Source organism: Lepidochelys olivacea, assembly GCF_965140295.1.
Source record: "Lepidochelys olivacea isolate rLepOli2 genome assembly, chromosome: 12".
Classification (NCBI taxonomy): domain Eukaryota; kingdom Metazoa; phylum Chordata; order Testudines; family Cheloniidae; genus Lepidochelys; species Lepidochelys olivacea.
The window spans coordinates 7,711,887-7,727,042 of NC_140422.1; the positions used below are offsets into that span (position 1 = coordinate 7,711,887).

A 15,156-nucleotide genomic window follows, 5' to 3' on the forward strand; every position below is an offset into this window, starting at 1 on the left:
TTACATGAGCAGTTCTGGAACACGCAACACAAACACCAAGATCTCCTCCTATTTCCCATTCAACATGTTTTTGGAGAGAAATAGTTGGCGGGTGGCGGGGTGAGAGGAGAGGTGGGATTCAGAAGCAAGTTCTGTGCTGGCTTCTTTGAATTATAAGCTTTGCCTGTTAATTGGTCTTATTTCCATGAGTAATGTATATTGCAGTGTGCCTACACTGGCTTGCCCAAAGCCTGAGAACTGGCTCACTGGCTGGCTTGCCTCCTGCTGTGTTTGGATCTGTGCCTTTTCAACTGATTCTGCATCTCCAAAGGATATCAATTAAGCCTCTGCTATACTCTACATGCTGTGTCTGTTTGTGTCACACACACACACAAATCTTATTTGACTGGAACAAGGCTTTAGAAGAACAACCTGCTGTGGGGGGCTTAGATAACCGGCTTTTAACACAGTAGATGCACTTCAAACCTCTCAGACCTTTGACTTCTCAAGGCAAGGACTGGAATATATCAAGGATTTTAAATGCTCTTGAAATGACACACTGATACCACAAGAGCTTTGAAGGGGAGAGTGGAGTTTAGACACTGGATCTGCACTATCATTCTATAAACCTCATTCACAAAAATTATTGGGGGGAAATCTCTTTCCACCAGTGTGCACTCTGTGTGTCAAGTGCTTTGGATGGGCTTAGTGTCCATTTTGATATCGAAGACGTCGGAAGACAAGATTTGCCATAATCAGAGCAGTCCGTTGGGCTACTAATTACAATATCCAGCTTTGGCCAGCAGCCAATAGCTGATGCTTCAAGGAAAAGCAAAAGAAAAACTTCAAAATATTTCTCTTGCACACAAAATTAAGATGCTGGAAGACACCAGAATAGCTTCGGCATCTACAGACTCCCATGTCGCAAGACAACGGGATGGTCTTGCCTAGCTTTAAACAAGTTTAGCCTGCATTATTTGCCATTCCTAATACAGCAAAGCTGGTGCCTGCAGGGAAGCCACAGTAAAGCACTAGTAAAATACCTTCCAGGGGGAGGGTGTTTCCATAAAAAGCAATGTATTAACTGGATTAACCTATATTTAAGAGATCAGCAATCAAAGAGGAACATTTCATTCACAACTTTTAATTATTTCCAAATCCCCATACAGACCATAGCCCATTAACTCCAGTATTTTTTTTTTTAAATACCACCCCGCAGTGTGCAGTGCCATAAATGGCTCCAAGGAGCAGCAGCTTTACAGGAGAGAGGAGAAAAAAGCAAGGCTAAAAAAACTGGGACTGTTTTCAGGCTTTTAAGCGCAGTAATATGCTGCTTCTCCTCTTCAAGGTTATAGTTTTGCATGGAACAGTGGCTGGGGGGCTGGGATGTAACTGCACATTCCAGGGACATAGTTTGGCCTGGTGCTCCCAGCACAAAAGAAGTCGCGTTACCATAGCTTTGCGCTCAGCTGTGTGCTGTTCTGCTCACAATGTGGAGGGGTGGTGTTTTTTTTTTTTGGGGGGGGGGGGGGAGGGAAATATACTGGGTAATTGTTTGGGTTTTTTTTATTTGCACATAAGTATGTATCCAGCTTTCCTTAAATGATTTTGTTACTCTTATTCATCTTAATTAATTTGCATTGAACAAACATACAGATGAGGACTCAGAAGCATAAAACACCAACCTCCATAGAAAATGGCACCTTAAATAGGAGCCCAAGCTGTGACATTTGCTGTTTGAAGCATGTGAATTAGAGGTGGCTTGCAGTTAAACTGGGCTCAGCACAGAGAAACTTGGAGGATAAAACTTTCCTGACCCAAATCACACTCCCACACTTCTCCGTTCATTTGGTCTCTCCAAGTCAGCCCATGCCAAATCAAGCAAGTGAATGTAGCTGCTCCCCTTAGGTAGAAGGAATGTCATCTATCTAGGCCGGTACAAGATGATATTGGAGAGATATAGGATAAGAGTAAGGTTTAGACACTACCCACAGTTATACCCAGGCAGCTCCAATGACTTCACCAGAACTGCCTTGGCATTACTGCAGGCCAAGTTCTCCCCAATGGGATCAATGTGTCTAACGAGTTCCAGCCTGTGTAAGCTGTTGCATAATAAGTGGGAATAACAATACGTGTTCTACTTTCACTCAGTAAATAAAAGCCATTTTAAGAAGTCCTAGTCGCTGTAGAATTCACTAGAGATTTTAAATAAATACCACTACCTCTCTTTTTTTCATACAATCATATCTGTACAATAATCGCCATTGAATTCAGCAACACCAGATACTAGCGGTGTGTGGACTGTATAGAACCATGCACAGTGTTGATCAAATTTCAGAAATACCTCATTTTCCTGGGTAAAGTCAAGAGCATCTTCTCCTGAAGCAAGAAGCGTATGAAGGATCCTTTGTTTCACCTGTTCCCATTCGACCAGCATCGATTCTCGGTGGTACTCTTCAGCCATACCAAAGGTCTATTAGCAGAGAAAAAATAAAAGCTAAAGAACACATAGAAATACCAAATAGTCTCTAAAGGACAATATAAATTATAACCACTAACTAGTTCTGCTATAAGTAAAGCACAGACAGGAATCGAAAGACAAGAAAAACATTAACTAGTTTAACGAATACTGAGAGAGCCCTAGAGCCATTGTCCAGCAGGAAATAATTTAGAAGGTATTACTATTCAGCTTTTTGGTGATTCAAACACAAGTGAAGGGTAGCAAAATGAAGCCATTTTAACACGTGTCTAGCTCTGTAAAATGAGTGCCTTGCACAATCAAGCCCTGCTCCTGGTTGGAGCCTCTAGGCACTACTGTAACACAAATAACATTAACAGGTTTGCATTCAAAGATGTACATTACTGATGCAACACAGAGAGCAATCTGAGGTTCATTCTATCTCTACCAGACACACCACAGGGAATTGGTTGAACTCCCAACTTTCATCAGTTGGTGCCAACTGCAGCTTCTGTTGCCAAAAAGTCTGGAGTAGAAATACAGATGATGCAGTATTTGTTCACAGACCTGCCTTACCAAGGGAGGAAAAGATTTCTCATAATCTTAACTACAGGTTTAATTTTGTATCACATTGTCCAATTAAGTGGAAGTAGGGGAATCACAGTCTGCAAAGTCTGCTCCACTTTTAGGTTTCAAGGAGCATTTGAAATAGCCTTGCATATTCACATTCTGCATGGAATACCACCAGTAAGGAATGGGTTGATCCTCCTTGCTCTGTCAGATGCAGTTAGCTCCACCTCTCTACCCTACAGCCACCTCACATCACTGATCAAACACTTCCTCAGTATCCAATACTATTAGATAGCTAATAGGAAAACCGGCAATAAAAACAACTAGAACTGCCCACTTTGCATCTCAAAACTTTGTCCAGGGACAAGTAGAAGCTGGATGCTCCACACCATGAGTGCTGAAAGGTGAATTCAGTAAGGAGATGAAGGGGATAGAGCTCGGAGGCCCCCACCCGACCATGCCCTGCTCCAGACCTACATCTCAGCCAGGGTAACTCCCATTTTGGGCAGTCCATCCATTTGCTGGGTGCCCATTAGTGAGGGAGGAGATGGCACGACACGACACCTCTTTCTGGGGTAACGAACAGCTGCAGGTGACAGGCTAGGTAAAAGGGATCTGCTCTGAGGCCATTATGCCATCCCCACACTGCCACCATCATCTGATGTGCCTTTTTACAGGCATATCTGCAACCACACTGCATTATACTCCAAGCTAGGGAGACTGGGAGGTAGGGGCAGATCCAGGTTCTTCTGGAGAGCGAGGTGCTAATGCTTTTTCAGTATGGAGGCAGAGCTGTGTCACTCAGAGTGTGAGAAGCCAGCCCATTCCGTGAGAAGCCAGCCCATTCCAGACTGGGGTGGGGGCCCTCCCACACGGAAACAATAAAGAGTGATGTGAATGAAATCTGCACCTAGGACTATTCCTTCAGGCAACCTTCCCTGTCCCACTTCCTTCTCTGTTCTTGACTTTAGAATAAATCCAAGGTTTCTAGGTCAAATTTGTTCTATCTACTTTGAAAAGACCAGCCTCTCTATTAGGCAACTAGTTTTGGTGGGCTCTTGGGCAGTCCCGTTAAAATAAAGGTTTCACTGTATTATTACAAACCTAAAAGACATAGCATGAAAGAGAGATGCGTGTTTAATGCCCCTGTTTTATTTGGAGGCTTTTATGGGATACTCCTCATTTTTCAGGAAGCAGGCTGAAGACATCGCCCCTGAAGAATTTAAAAACAAAAAAAAATCAGGGAAGAGAGCTCAAAATTCCGGATATCTAAGTGGCATATTATGTGTTTGTATAGTGCCTAGAACAACGGGGCCCTGATCCTGACTAGGGCCTCTGTCTTATAAACAACATACAGAATGCAGGGACTGTATTCCATCTGCTTGTGGAGGGAAATCACTGCAGATGATAACAGAACCACCACTTGGACTGCTGAAGACCTAGAAGCTATAAGAAGAGATACTTTAGGACTTAATTGACTCTTCTTACGGGGGAGGAGATTGGATTCCAGGGCAGACGTGGCATTGGAATTCAATGAGCTAGGCTTCACAGCAAAAACACTTCCCACTTTCTGTCACCTGCTTGCCAGGCTGGGAGTGTCGTGGCAGCATCTCATGCAGGAGTGGAGCTCATAGATGCTAAGGCAGCCCACTTTAACCTTGGCCAGGAGAACAGTATGCAACATGGGGCACTGGACTATGGGCAGGTGTTGTCGGAGGAGCCACGGAACATTGTGAGAAACACAAATAGGCCCTGGTGAGGCGTGGAAAGCAATGATTAACGGTCTGAAAGTGCTAAACACCTGCTACTCACATAGAGTTCATGCTCAGCACCTTTTAAGGACGGTCCCTAAGTTGCCCTGTTCTCTTAGCCTTTCCAAAATTCAAGGAAGTAAACAGGACCACCTTATCTTGGAAGCAAAGATAGTTTACCTCTGAAGTGACTAAACTGATGAGACGCGAGCCCTTCAGATATGACTTTTAAACTCATGGAAGGACAGGAGTTTGCTCACTATTCCTTCAGCAACAGCACTAGAGAAGAGATGCTGCTTCATTGCAGTCCCATTCAATATTGGTGTGATGGTGACAAGTAGCCACGAACAAATGAGACAGGAAATAACCCAACATCTTCATTAGCTCCAGATAGAGAGGAGATTATCTTAGATCAGGGGTAATCCATTTTTTTTTTTTTTGGTCAAGGTTCATATTTCTTGGTCAAGGTACAGTCAAGGTCCAAAGAAAATAACAACAACAATAATGATAATAAGCAAATAAAAAGATTTCACGGTCTGTTCAAAAGCATCTGGCAGTCCGGATTTGACCCGCTGTCTGCCTATTGACTATCCGTGCCTTAGCCCTGGTCTACAATGGGGGTGGGATCGATCTAAGTTACGCAACTTCAGCTATGTGAGTCAACTGCTGCTGCTCCCCCATCAACTCTGCCTGTGCCTCTCGCGGCGCTGGAGTACAGGAGTCGACGGGAGAGCGTTTGGGGGTCGATTCATCGCGTCTAGACTAGATGTGATAAATCGATCCCCACTGGATCGATCACTACCTGCCAATCTGACGGGTAATGAAGACATACCTAGATCTCACTTCCTTTCCCTCATCCAACTCTCTCTCTTTCACACGCACACACAATTTTGCACTGTGGTGTGTGACTAAATGTTTTGGTTGGCTGCACTAATTTTTTCCATCTCATTATGGCCCAATATTAGGATACTGTCAATTGGAAAAAAAAAAAACAACAACAGTATATACGATTTCATAAAAGGCCATTTGACAGCCAACATTTAATTGCAGTGTCTGCATACGAGTAGATCATGAGACTTTTGTTTCTTCCTTATTGTATAATATTAAATACTCTTATGTAGTCCAGCTAGGCTCCATATTTCCACTGTAGTGTCATTACCTTTATGATTAAACAGAAATTCCAATTAGGTTTTTAAACAAGCGTTTCGAGTGTGTGTGTGTGTATATGGAAACACAGTGCTGCAATATTTTTGCATACAGCTTCGGTGAATATCATTTTTATATAAAAAGAATTTAGCTCTGAACATTTACCCACTAAAAACAAACCATTTAATAAAGATGCTTCGAATGTTGTATATACACAATAGTTAAATCTCATAGCACCATTGCTTGCTGGACTCTGAACACAAGTACTCACTGTATGTAGAGAACTTCACAACTCAGCATATTGACGTGTAAATTGAGACATGCTTACAGTGAATTCACTGCATATTGTCCTTTTATGGAAAGTTATCATCTTGGGAGTCTGCTACCTCCCCAAGACATTTCTTAATAAGTAAGGATCAGAGTGCTTTTCAGTGTCACAAAGAGGACGTTGCCACTTTAATAAAGAGGTTCTAATGTCCAATACTCTGTGTTGTGTGTGTGTCTCAGATCTATTGTCAAACCCATAATGGCTAACCCACTTGTTAACAGAATTACCACATTCTCAAAATCAAACTCATTATACTGCAAGGACTTTCTGAAAGTACAGTTTCAAAGGCTATGTACACAAAAACAAATTCTACTCTATTCATAGAGCAAAGAATAAGTAGTACTAGCCATTTATAATTGTTCCATACACTGTGAAAGAATCAAGAGCTTTTAAATTTTATCTGTTTATCAAAGACAGCACTTGATTTGTGGAAATGTTCTTTTGGATTTTATTTTTTTAATACTCCTTTCCAACTTACTCTTTTCCTGGACTCTTCAATGGCTGACAGCAAAGCATTATCTTTTTCATTCTTCAGGAATCCCTAGGGAAAGGAGAAATACAGTTTTGGTTGAAAATCAGCCTTACATCAGATGCACACTGCACTACTCAGCTCTTTCAACTTTAAAGAAGTGCTAACAGCTTCCTCCCCAGTCCACCTCTGAGGAGTTTAAAGGTCATTTTATTTCACTCAAGGAACAGTAAGATGCCCATAAAGCTCAATGTGAAAATGAAAATACATTAATCCCCTGTTTTAATATGCATTAAATCCTAGTGAAGTATCCTGCTTCTATTCTTTTATCTCTGTGTCCCAGCAACTGCTTCCTCTCGCTCTCCATTTGAGGGAACCAGGATGAAAGCTTGTTAGAGCGATAAGCTAAGATAAGATTGTTGGACGCTAGTAAGTAAAGAAGGTTTGGACTTCACAGCTTCAGGCAAGGGCAGAGTTTTAGAGGCCAACTGGAAAGCATGAGTAAGAGCTTATGGAAATTAGTTGCAAATGGGTAAAATGACTAAACAGTTGAAAAACACTCCGGAAAAGTCTGCAAACAGTCTCTTCCCTCCTCCCCACAGCACACCATAAAAAAGGGGATTTAAAAAAAAAATCTATTTAGATTATTTTTTACTCAAACATGGCTGGTCTAGGTTAGCAAAACATGCAAGCCATTGCAGTTAATACCTTGCCTGCACCTGCATGTTATTTTTGTTACTCTTCATCAGCAAGAACACGTATTTCAAAGATTTGGTGTGGATCTCATTCATTACCTTCAGAAGCAAGCACTAAGACCAACCAAGATGCCTTTATTAGAGCAGAATTCACATATCTTTATTTTGTAATTTTTCTGTGATGTATCTCCAATTGCCAAATCATCCAGGTTTATTATCCCTGGGCTTGGAGTCAACTCATTAGTAAGCCTTAAAAAAATAAATAAATAAAAACACCCACCAACTTTCATTTCCGCTACAACTATCAATTATAATGACCGATAAAATAGGAATAACTTAAAACTGTGTGTTAATTGAAGAAAGCTCTCAGATTAAGAGTAGGAGTTCAGCATGTTATACCATTGATGTTATATGCACTGATCATAAGGAATATGTGGTTGTGGAAGCACCTAGTGGTCCCAATCAGGAATCGGAGTCCAATTGTGTTATGCACTGCACACACACACACCACAAAGATGGTCCCTGTCCTGCAGATCTTACAGACCATCAGTACCACTCCTTATTCCCAGACTAGTGCTGGTGGGCTCCTGAGGGGTGCTGAACTTCCTCAACTCTCACGGACTTCCATGGGATAGGACATCACTCAGTTTCACACATGCTTGAGCCCTTAACGGAGGATATCTGCCATAGGCACTACACAAGCAAAGCTGTGCACAATGTGACAGAGTGGAGGGCAGTTTTATACGATCTTGAGTGCTACATTTTTAATTTTGGGGGGTGTGCATTTTTTTAGTACAAACATGGCACTGACTCTGGGTGATAAGTCACACACTGGCGCTACAGATCCAGAGCTACGTGCATGCGTGCACAGCGTAACAAGTTTATGTATTACAGTCAGACAATTGCGATATAAAAGTCATACATGCACAGGTAACCAGAAGGTGAAGCCTGGTTTTTCAGTTCTCCCAAAAATCCAGGCCTGAATCAGTTTAGCAACTAGAGAACTCTTTAGCTGATAACAATAACAGGGTCCCTATTCTCTGTGCCCCAAGCCACTTGACGGCAGCATTGCACAGACAGCCCATGCAGGTGACGTATGTTTTGCCTTCATTGAAGGATTTAAAAAAAAAATGAAAAAAAAATTGAGCACCAAGGCTGGATGAATTTCAAATTCTAAAGATAAATCAAGACAGATGATCCTTGTGTGCTGCCTTTGAACTGTAGGGTTGGGGACTATCCCTACAGCTGTCAGTGACTACCCTAGTCACCTACTGACTGGAACAGGACTGAATCTTTGATTGGCTCCTCTGCTAACCCCCACCTTCCAAGATCACTAATCAATAAGGTTTGCTGGCATCTTCAGGGGGTCATTCCTTGAGCACTTCTCTCTTAAATGTAAGCGCCTTCTGAGCAATAACGCTCGCCTCTAACAAGCAGGGCCTCTAGGATATCAAGGCTCTTTGTCTAGTATACCAAGCAGAGGACAAGTTTCCCCTCCTGCCAGGAGGATGCTGATGTTACAGAGAATGTCACATGCCTCCTGTGCCACATGTTGCTCTTCATTTATCACAGAGAAAACCCTTCCTCCAAGACCCAGAGCTGCAGGTTTCTGGATGGGATGGAAGCCGAAGGTGCTGAGTATAACCCTGGAGATCCCAGGTCCCTGTGACTCTCGATGAGGCTGCTGTCTAGTTCTCCTGTGACGAATGAACTCTCTTTGAGGAGCGGCAGACCGAGCTGTATCATGATGTATTGGAGAAGAATTATGCACTCCGCACCTCACTGACTAAAACTCAACTCTCCTCCTTTCACTAGACGCTCCGTGAACTCAGATGTCCAGGGCCTATACTAGAGCCTGCGACTCCCCTGAGAATAGCCACCAGCGCAGACAGGAGGACATCATTGATTTCATGGGGGAAAGTGGTTACTGTGATATGAGCAGAGCTCAGGATATTGCCCTCAAGGGGGGCAGGGGGGAGGGATAGCTCAGTGGTTTGAGCATTGGCCTACTAAACCCAGGGTTGTGAGTTCAACCCTTGACAGGGCCATTTAGGGATCGGGACAAAAGATTGGGGATTGGTCCTGCTTTGAGCAGGGGGTTGGACTAGATGACCTCCTGAGGTCCCTTCCAACCCTGATATTCTATGATGTGAGAGATAGGATGACTGCTCATGTACCTGGCTAAGAAATAAGGTGCAATTTTTTTAACAGTGAGGGTAATTAACCAATGGAACAGTTTACCTGCAGATGTAGTGGATTCTCTGCCATGAAGTTTTAAAACAAAAGACTGGAAGTCTTCTAAAAGATATGCTCTAGCTCAACCAGAGGTTGGGGGCCTGACGAAGAGTTTATTGGGTGAAATTCGATGGCCTACGTTATGCAGACTATATGGCCATAGTGATCCTTTCTGGCCTCGGAATATATGGTTCTATTAACTTAAAAACCCGGAATAAACCTCGCAATGCCTATCCTAAGAAAACAGATTTGTTTTAAAATGAAGATGTACCTCATGTTAAACTTTAGGTCTGGAACATGACAATCACTTTTTAAATTAAATGGAAGCTAATCATTCAACTTCTGAAGGGGGAGCTTCCAGCAGCTGCTGTTGGAATGAATCCCAGCTACTTAATTCATGCTTTGTTTTAACAAAAATAAGTTCTGGCACTTGTTACATATGGGTCTGTAACCAGAACTGGTATACATTAAAAACGTAAAGGATGACCACCTACTACTACTACTTATTCCTTATATGTTGATTACTTTGCCACCTAGTGGCATAAGGCTTTTTGTTTTAAGCACAGATTAATATTTGCATGTACTGTATCTGCTTTGAGGAAACTCCTCTCTGGAACCAGGGAGAATGGTAGGATTGGGATGCGAGTGGGACGGGGGAGAGAGATGCACTCCATAAATATTAATTAATTTATTTTCACAACACTCCTGTGAGATGAGGGGGTGGCATTATACCAATTTTACAGCTGAGGAACTGAGGCACAGATTTTGAGATCTAGTTTTCACTAATTTTGTGTGCCAATTTGAGACACCTAGGACCTGTTAATTCAGAGTACATAGCATTACATAACGCTTTTTATGTGCAAAGCACAGCTCCCATTGATGTCAGTTGCAGCTGTGCTCAACCCTTCTGCAAATCAGACCCCAGCATACCAAGTCAGGGCCATAGAAAAAGAGGAACACACAACTAGTGACAACCTGTGAGAAGTTAGGTTTAAGTGACTTGACTAGCATCACACAGGAATGTTGTGGCAGAGGCAGGGATAGAATCCAGTTCTTGTGGGCAGCATTCAGTTGCCTTAACTATGAGACCGTGCTTTGACTTCCAGCAATCCTCTGCCTCATTCACTACACACCTTCCAACTTCTGCAACAAAAAGAAGCAGGGGCCCTAAGGACAATGGACTCCTTCACTACTCAACCTTGATTCATCCCCCAGAGCACGTCCATCCTGTGGGCTGAATCAGACAGTGGTCCTCTGGAAAAAATACAATGTGATCGTGTAATTCAGGATTATATCAAAATGCATACACACCAGGGGGATGAATTAAGGTTGCTTTTGAGTGCTTGACTTTGCAACCTTAATAATGTTATTTTAACGTAGTTTGTGTGTGAACACTTTCATAGAATTTTAAAACAAGCAAACTGAAGAACAGAAATTCCATCATGTGGCAAATCTGACACCCACATGGGTCATCAGCAGGGTTGGAACCTTTAGATTTACTGCAGAGGTCTCTGCTACTTGAGCTAATAAAATAACTGATACCAGAAGTAGGTTATCTTCTATGAGAGCCAGCATTTAAGTGGGATGAGACATTCTGCCAATAGGTTTCACAGGTATTCGTGGACAGCAGAGGAATCATAAGACACTGGAATCTTGGGTTCCATTCCAGACTCTGTAGAAGGATGCCCTCTAGTGGCTACAGACCCCTTCTGTCCTGTCCCCTTCCTCTCTCTTCCCCACCCCAGCTCCTCATACCATTTTCCCATTCTCCTCACCTACCAGCCCCAGGCTCCAATACTCATATTTGTCATTCCAGTCTCCCCCCACCCTTCAATACAAGCCCCTCCCCAGGTCCAACTTTCTTCCCTTCTGCATCCGTAGCAGGTTGCTTCCTCCTTCTCCTCACTGCCTGGGTATGAGCATGGGCATTATGACAGCACAAGAAATATCGGTTTCAGAGTAACAGCCGTGTTAGTCTGTATTTGCAAAAAGAAAAGGAGTACTTGTGGCACCTTAGAGACTAACCAATTTATTTGAGCATAAGTTTTCGTGAGCTACAGCTGCATCCGATGAAGTGAGCTGTAGCTCACGAAAACTTATGCTCAAATAAATTGGTTAGTCTCTAAGGTGCAACAAGTACTCCTTTTCTTTTTACAAGAAATATAGTCTCCCTGATCTCAGTTCTGATGCCCAGCCTTCAGCAGCCCAGAGCTGCATTTGCAGGGAAAGCCCTGCTTAGTCCCCTGGAGCACCAGGCTGCAGAATACCCAGTGCAGGAGGGATTCTTCAGGGAATTTAGCTGTGAAGTTCTAACAGGTCTCAACTGAGCATGTACAAACTGCAATTTTTCTAGGGCTCATAACTTGGCCATGACACCAAGGCCATCACTCTACCAAATTTCAGGTCCCTGAGATGGGGGTGCTAGATCTATTCAAAGAAAAGGTTGTCAGAATTTTATAATGTGGGCAAACCAATGTATTTTCTCTGCTCTTGTTCTTAGAAATGGCTGAACCATTTTGGCTGAAATTTTCAAAGAAAAACAAACAATGAGCCCAAAGCAGACACATGGCACAGAAAAATTCAGCCCAATTTATTAAAGCTCAGCATGGTTACAAGTTTCTGAAAACAGGGTCTTATAATGGAAAGTGCTAGACTACCTTGGTAATATGCAGTGCTCTGAGCCCTGCCTATAATAATCCAGCCTCATTTTTGGCCACTTTACAGAGTAATGTAGTTACTGTCTCTGGTCAAAAATAATCTCTAATCCGGTCCTAAAAGTTAACTTGTAAATTAACATGAGAAGTGGATAAGACTTCAGGGTAGAGACGACATGATCTATTCTGAGGCACCAGTGACCACTTTCCTAGATAAAGTAAGCTCTTCTACCATAATAACTGACAGTAAAATAAGGTTTTTCTAGAATTTACAAAAAACAAAACCCCAAACCTTGGTTTGCAAGGCATTATCTTCTCAGGAGGCGGCGTAAGAGGTTATTTTTTACAGCTACACCTAGAACGCCAAGAAGTCGTAAAGCTTGAACATCTGTGCCACTTGATTACTCTCTCAAAGCTTGAAATCATTTGATGTCTGTTAGTTTTATTGCCTTCGTTGTCTGACAGGAAGGCTGAAATTACTGTAGTCAGCACCTTCCTGCTCACGTTTGAATCCCAGAAAGAAAGTGTTTCAGTAAATAATTAATAATTGCTGAGAAAGGGCATGTGTGGTCTCAGTGGTCTCCTTTGGATAAAGGACTGAAAGTCTCTTTCATTTACTGCAATAAATAAGGTTAGTAGATTCTCACCTAGCTGGTGGAAGGATCTTAATTACTTCCACCAAACAGGCCATACTTTTAATACTTGCTCTCAGTATTCTAGCCCTCCGAGGAAGCAAATGTTGCCAACTCAGTGAACTGGGGCATTTTATGGGATGGCAAAGCTTCCTTTTTCACTGGCATGGGAAGAAAGGAAAAAAAACTGAACAATCTGTGACCTTTTTTCCATCCCAACTGTGTTAAACCCAGTAGCTTTGGGCCAGTTATAGATTCTTAAAATAACTGGATTTTGAGTACATTGAAATTTTTTCAGGTAAATGGTGGGAGAGAAAAGTTATATAGTGGGCAACAGAGCCACTCTTCAGTGGTGGCCTCTATACATTGGCGATGGAAGATCCAGATGAAGCATCTTGTTTTATTTATAATTATTTCTATTCGCAGTGGTTTGCTTTAGTTAAGAAAAAATCGGAAAACCATTTGAATATACTAGCATTGGTATGCCTTGACATGCTTTACTTTCAAGGATAGCTCAGTCTGGAAACATGGAATGTACAGCAAAACTGCCTTGGAGGTTACTGAAACAATACGACGCCCTGCTATATATAACGAATTGTCTATCATTATTGGTTACGCCTTCGCTGGTTTTATGTCAGATGGGTTCAGCATAACATGATATGGTGTGGCCATGCCCCTGTAAGTAATTCTGTGCCTCTGCAGAAGATGAGGACTTTCCAGAGTAGCATATGCAGTGCTCGGGCTTTGCTCCGACTCCTCTCACATTTCCAAGATCACACACCTTTTGGGAGTTCTTGCAGATCTTTTGAGGTCTTTTGCATTGTGGCTGATATAGCAGCAAAACAAATATGGTAGACACTCAGAGTTAGGAACACCAAGGAAATGCAGGTCATAACTCTGAAATCTTTGTAACACTAAACAAAACATTTTGGTTTTTCTTTTAAAAGTTTACAACTGAACATTGACTTAATACAACTTTGAAACTTTAATATGCAGAAGAAAAATGCTGCTTTTCACCATCTTAATTTAAATGAAACAAGGACAGAAACAGTGTCCTTATCTTTTCAAAACTTTTTTTTTAAAGCTTTCTCTTTATTTTTTTAGTGGTTTACATTTAACACAGTACTGTACAATATTTGCTTTTTATTTTTTTCGTCTCTGCTGCTGCCAGATTGCATACTTCTGGTTCCAAATGAGGTATGTGGTAGACTGGTCAGTTTGTAACTCTGGTGTTCATAACTCTGAGGTTCTACTGTAGGAAGCTTCAGCTTGTGAATAGATTTTGGACACAGGTACAGATTTTGGCATGCATACGAGGTATACTGTTTCTTCCAAAGTATCAAGGCAGCTATCCTAGGATCTGCTGCCTGAGCCTGAAAGACCCAGCAAGCTTTATACAACTGATTTTCCTCTTAGGGAATTTTAGATGGTAGGATTATGATGGGGCAAAAGTAGTTTCCACTGCCAAGGACCCAATCTGGAAGTTCTTACTCACAACAAGCTCCCAGTTAAGTCTGAAATTAGAATAAGTGGGCACCAGAAGTCCAGTGAAAGTTGTATGCAAGTAAGGAGTGGATGGTCAAGTCATAAGTTAGAATGCATGGATAAGTGAAGAAGGAAGGTAGAACAGGGCTCACCACACTGTATATAACAATGTCTTGAGTATGAATTGTTCAACAAACACACACCTTGCAAATGAGTTGGTCTTTGGGGAGGGAACATGTCCGTGGCTCAATGGCAGAACAGATGTTCTCAATGGAGAACCGTAATGAGGCCTACCTCTTCTACCCTTAAATTAGACAATGAGAGGTGAAGGATAAAGTTAGCACTTCAGGGCTTAGCAGAATGGAAAGTTGGCAGAGTTTGAGAAAGGCAGCTGAGCTTGTCAAACTGCAAATAAGCATTAGTTCCCTGTCATTATGTTTATGCTAGGAAATCCTGCAGGAATTTCTGAAGTGGGAAGAGATTTCCATTATTGATTGAGCTGAAAAAAGGCAACAGAGCACACTGGAAATATTCATATTTCTAGGGTTACCATATGTCCATATTTTCCTGGACACGTCCAGCTTTTTGGTTCTTAAATCGCCATCCGGGAGGAATTTTTAAATATCTAAAAACGTCCAGGATTTTGCCATTATTATTTTTCCCCAAAGAAGAGTTGATCATTCAAGAAAGAGAGTGAATGCTGATCACTCAAGAGAGTGCCCGCTTTTTCCCCCCTTGCTCCCAGCGCTTGCAC

The 15,156-nt window shown here is 42.1% G+C and overlaps 1 protein-coding gene across 4 annotated transcripts in view; it reads right to left on the minus strand.

Annotated features, from left to right (window-relative positions):
- Positions 1-15,156, minus strand: part of NUP93 (nucleoporin 93) — a 132,348-nt gene that overhangs the window by 52,071 nt on the left and 65,121 nt on the right. For all 4 annotated transcript variants that reach the window (XM_084644580.1, XM_084644583.1, XM_084644581.1 and 1 more), the window contains 2 exons: positions 6,711-6,773; positions 2,324-2,452 (listed from right to left, as the gene is read on the minus strand). In XM_084644580.1, the coding sequence (XP_084500706.1) occupies positions 2,324-2,452; positions 6,711-6,773 (192 nt within the window). The remainder of the gene's footprint in view (positions 1-2,323; positions 2,453-6,710; positions 6,774-15,156) is intronic.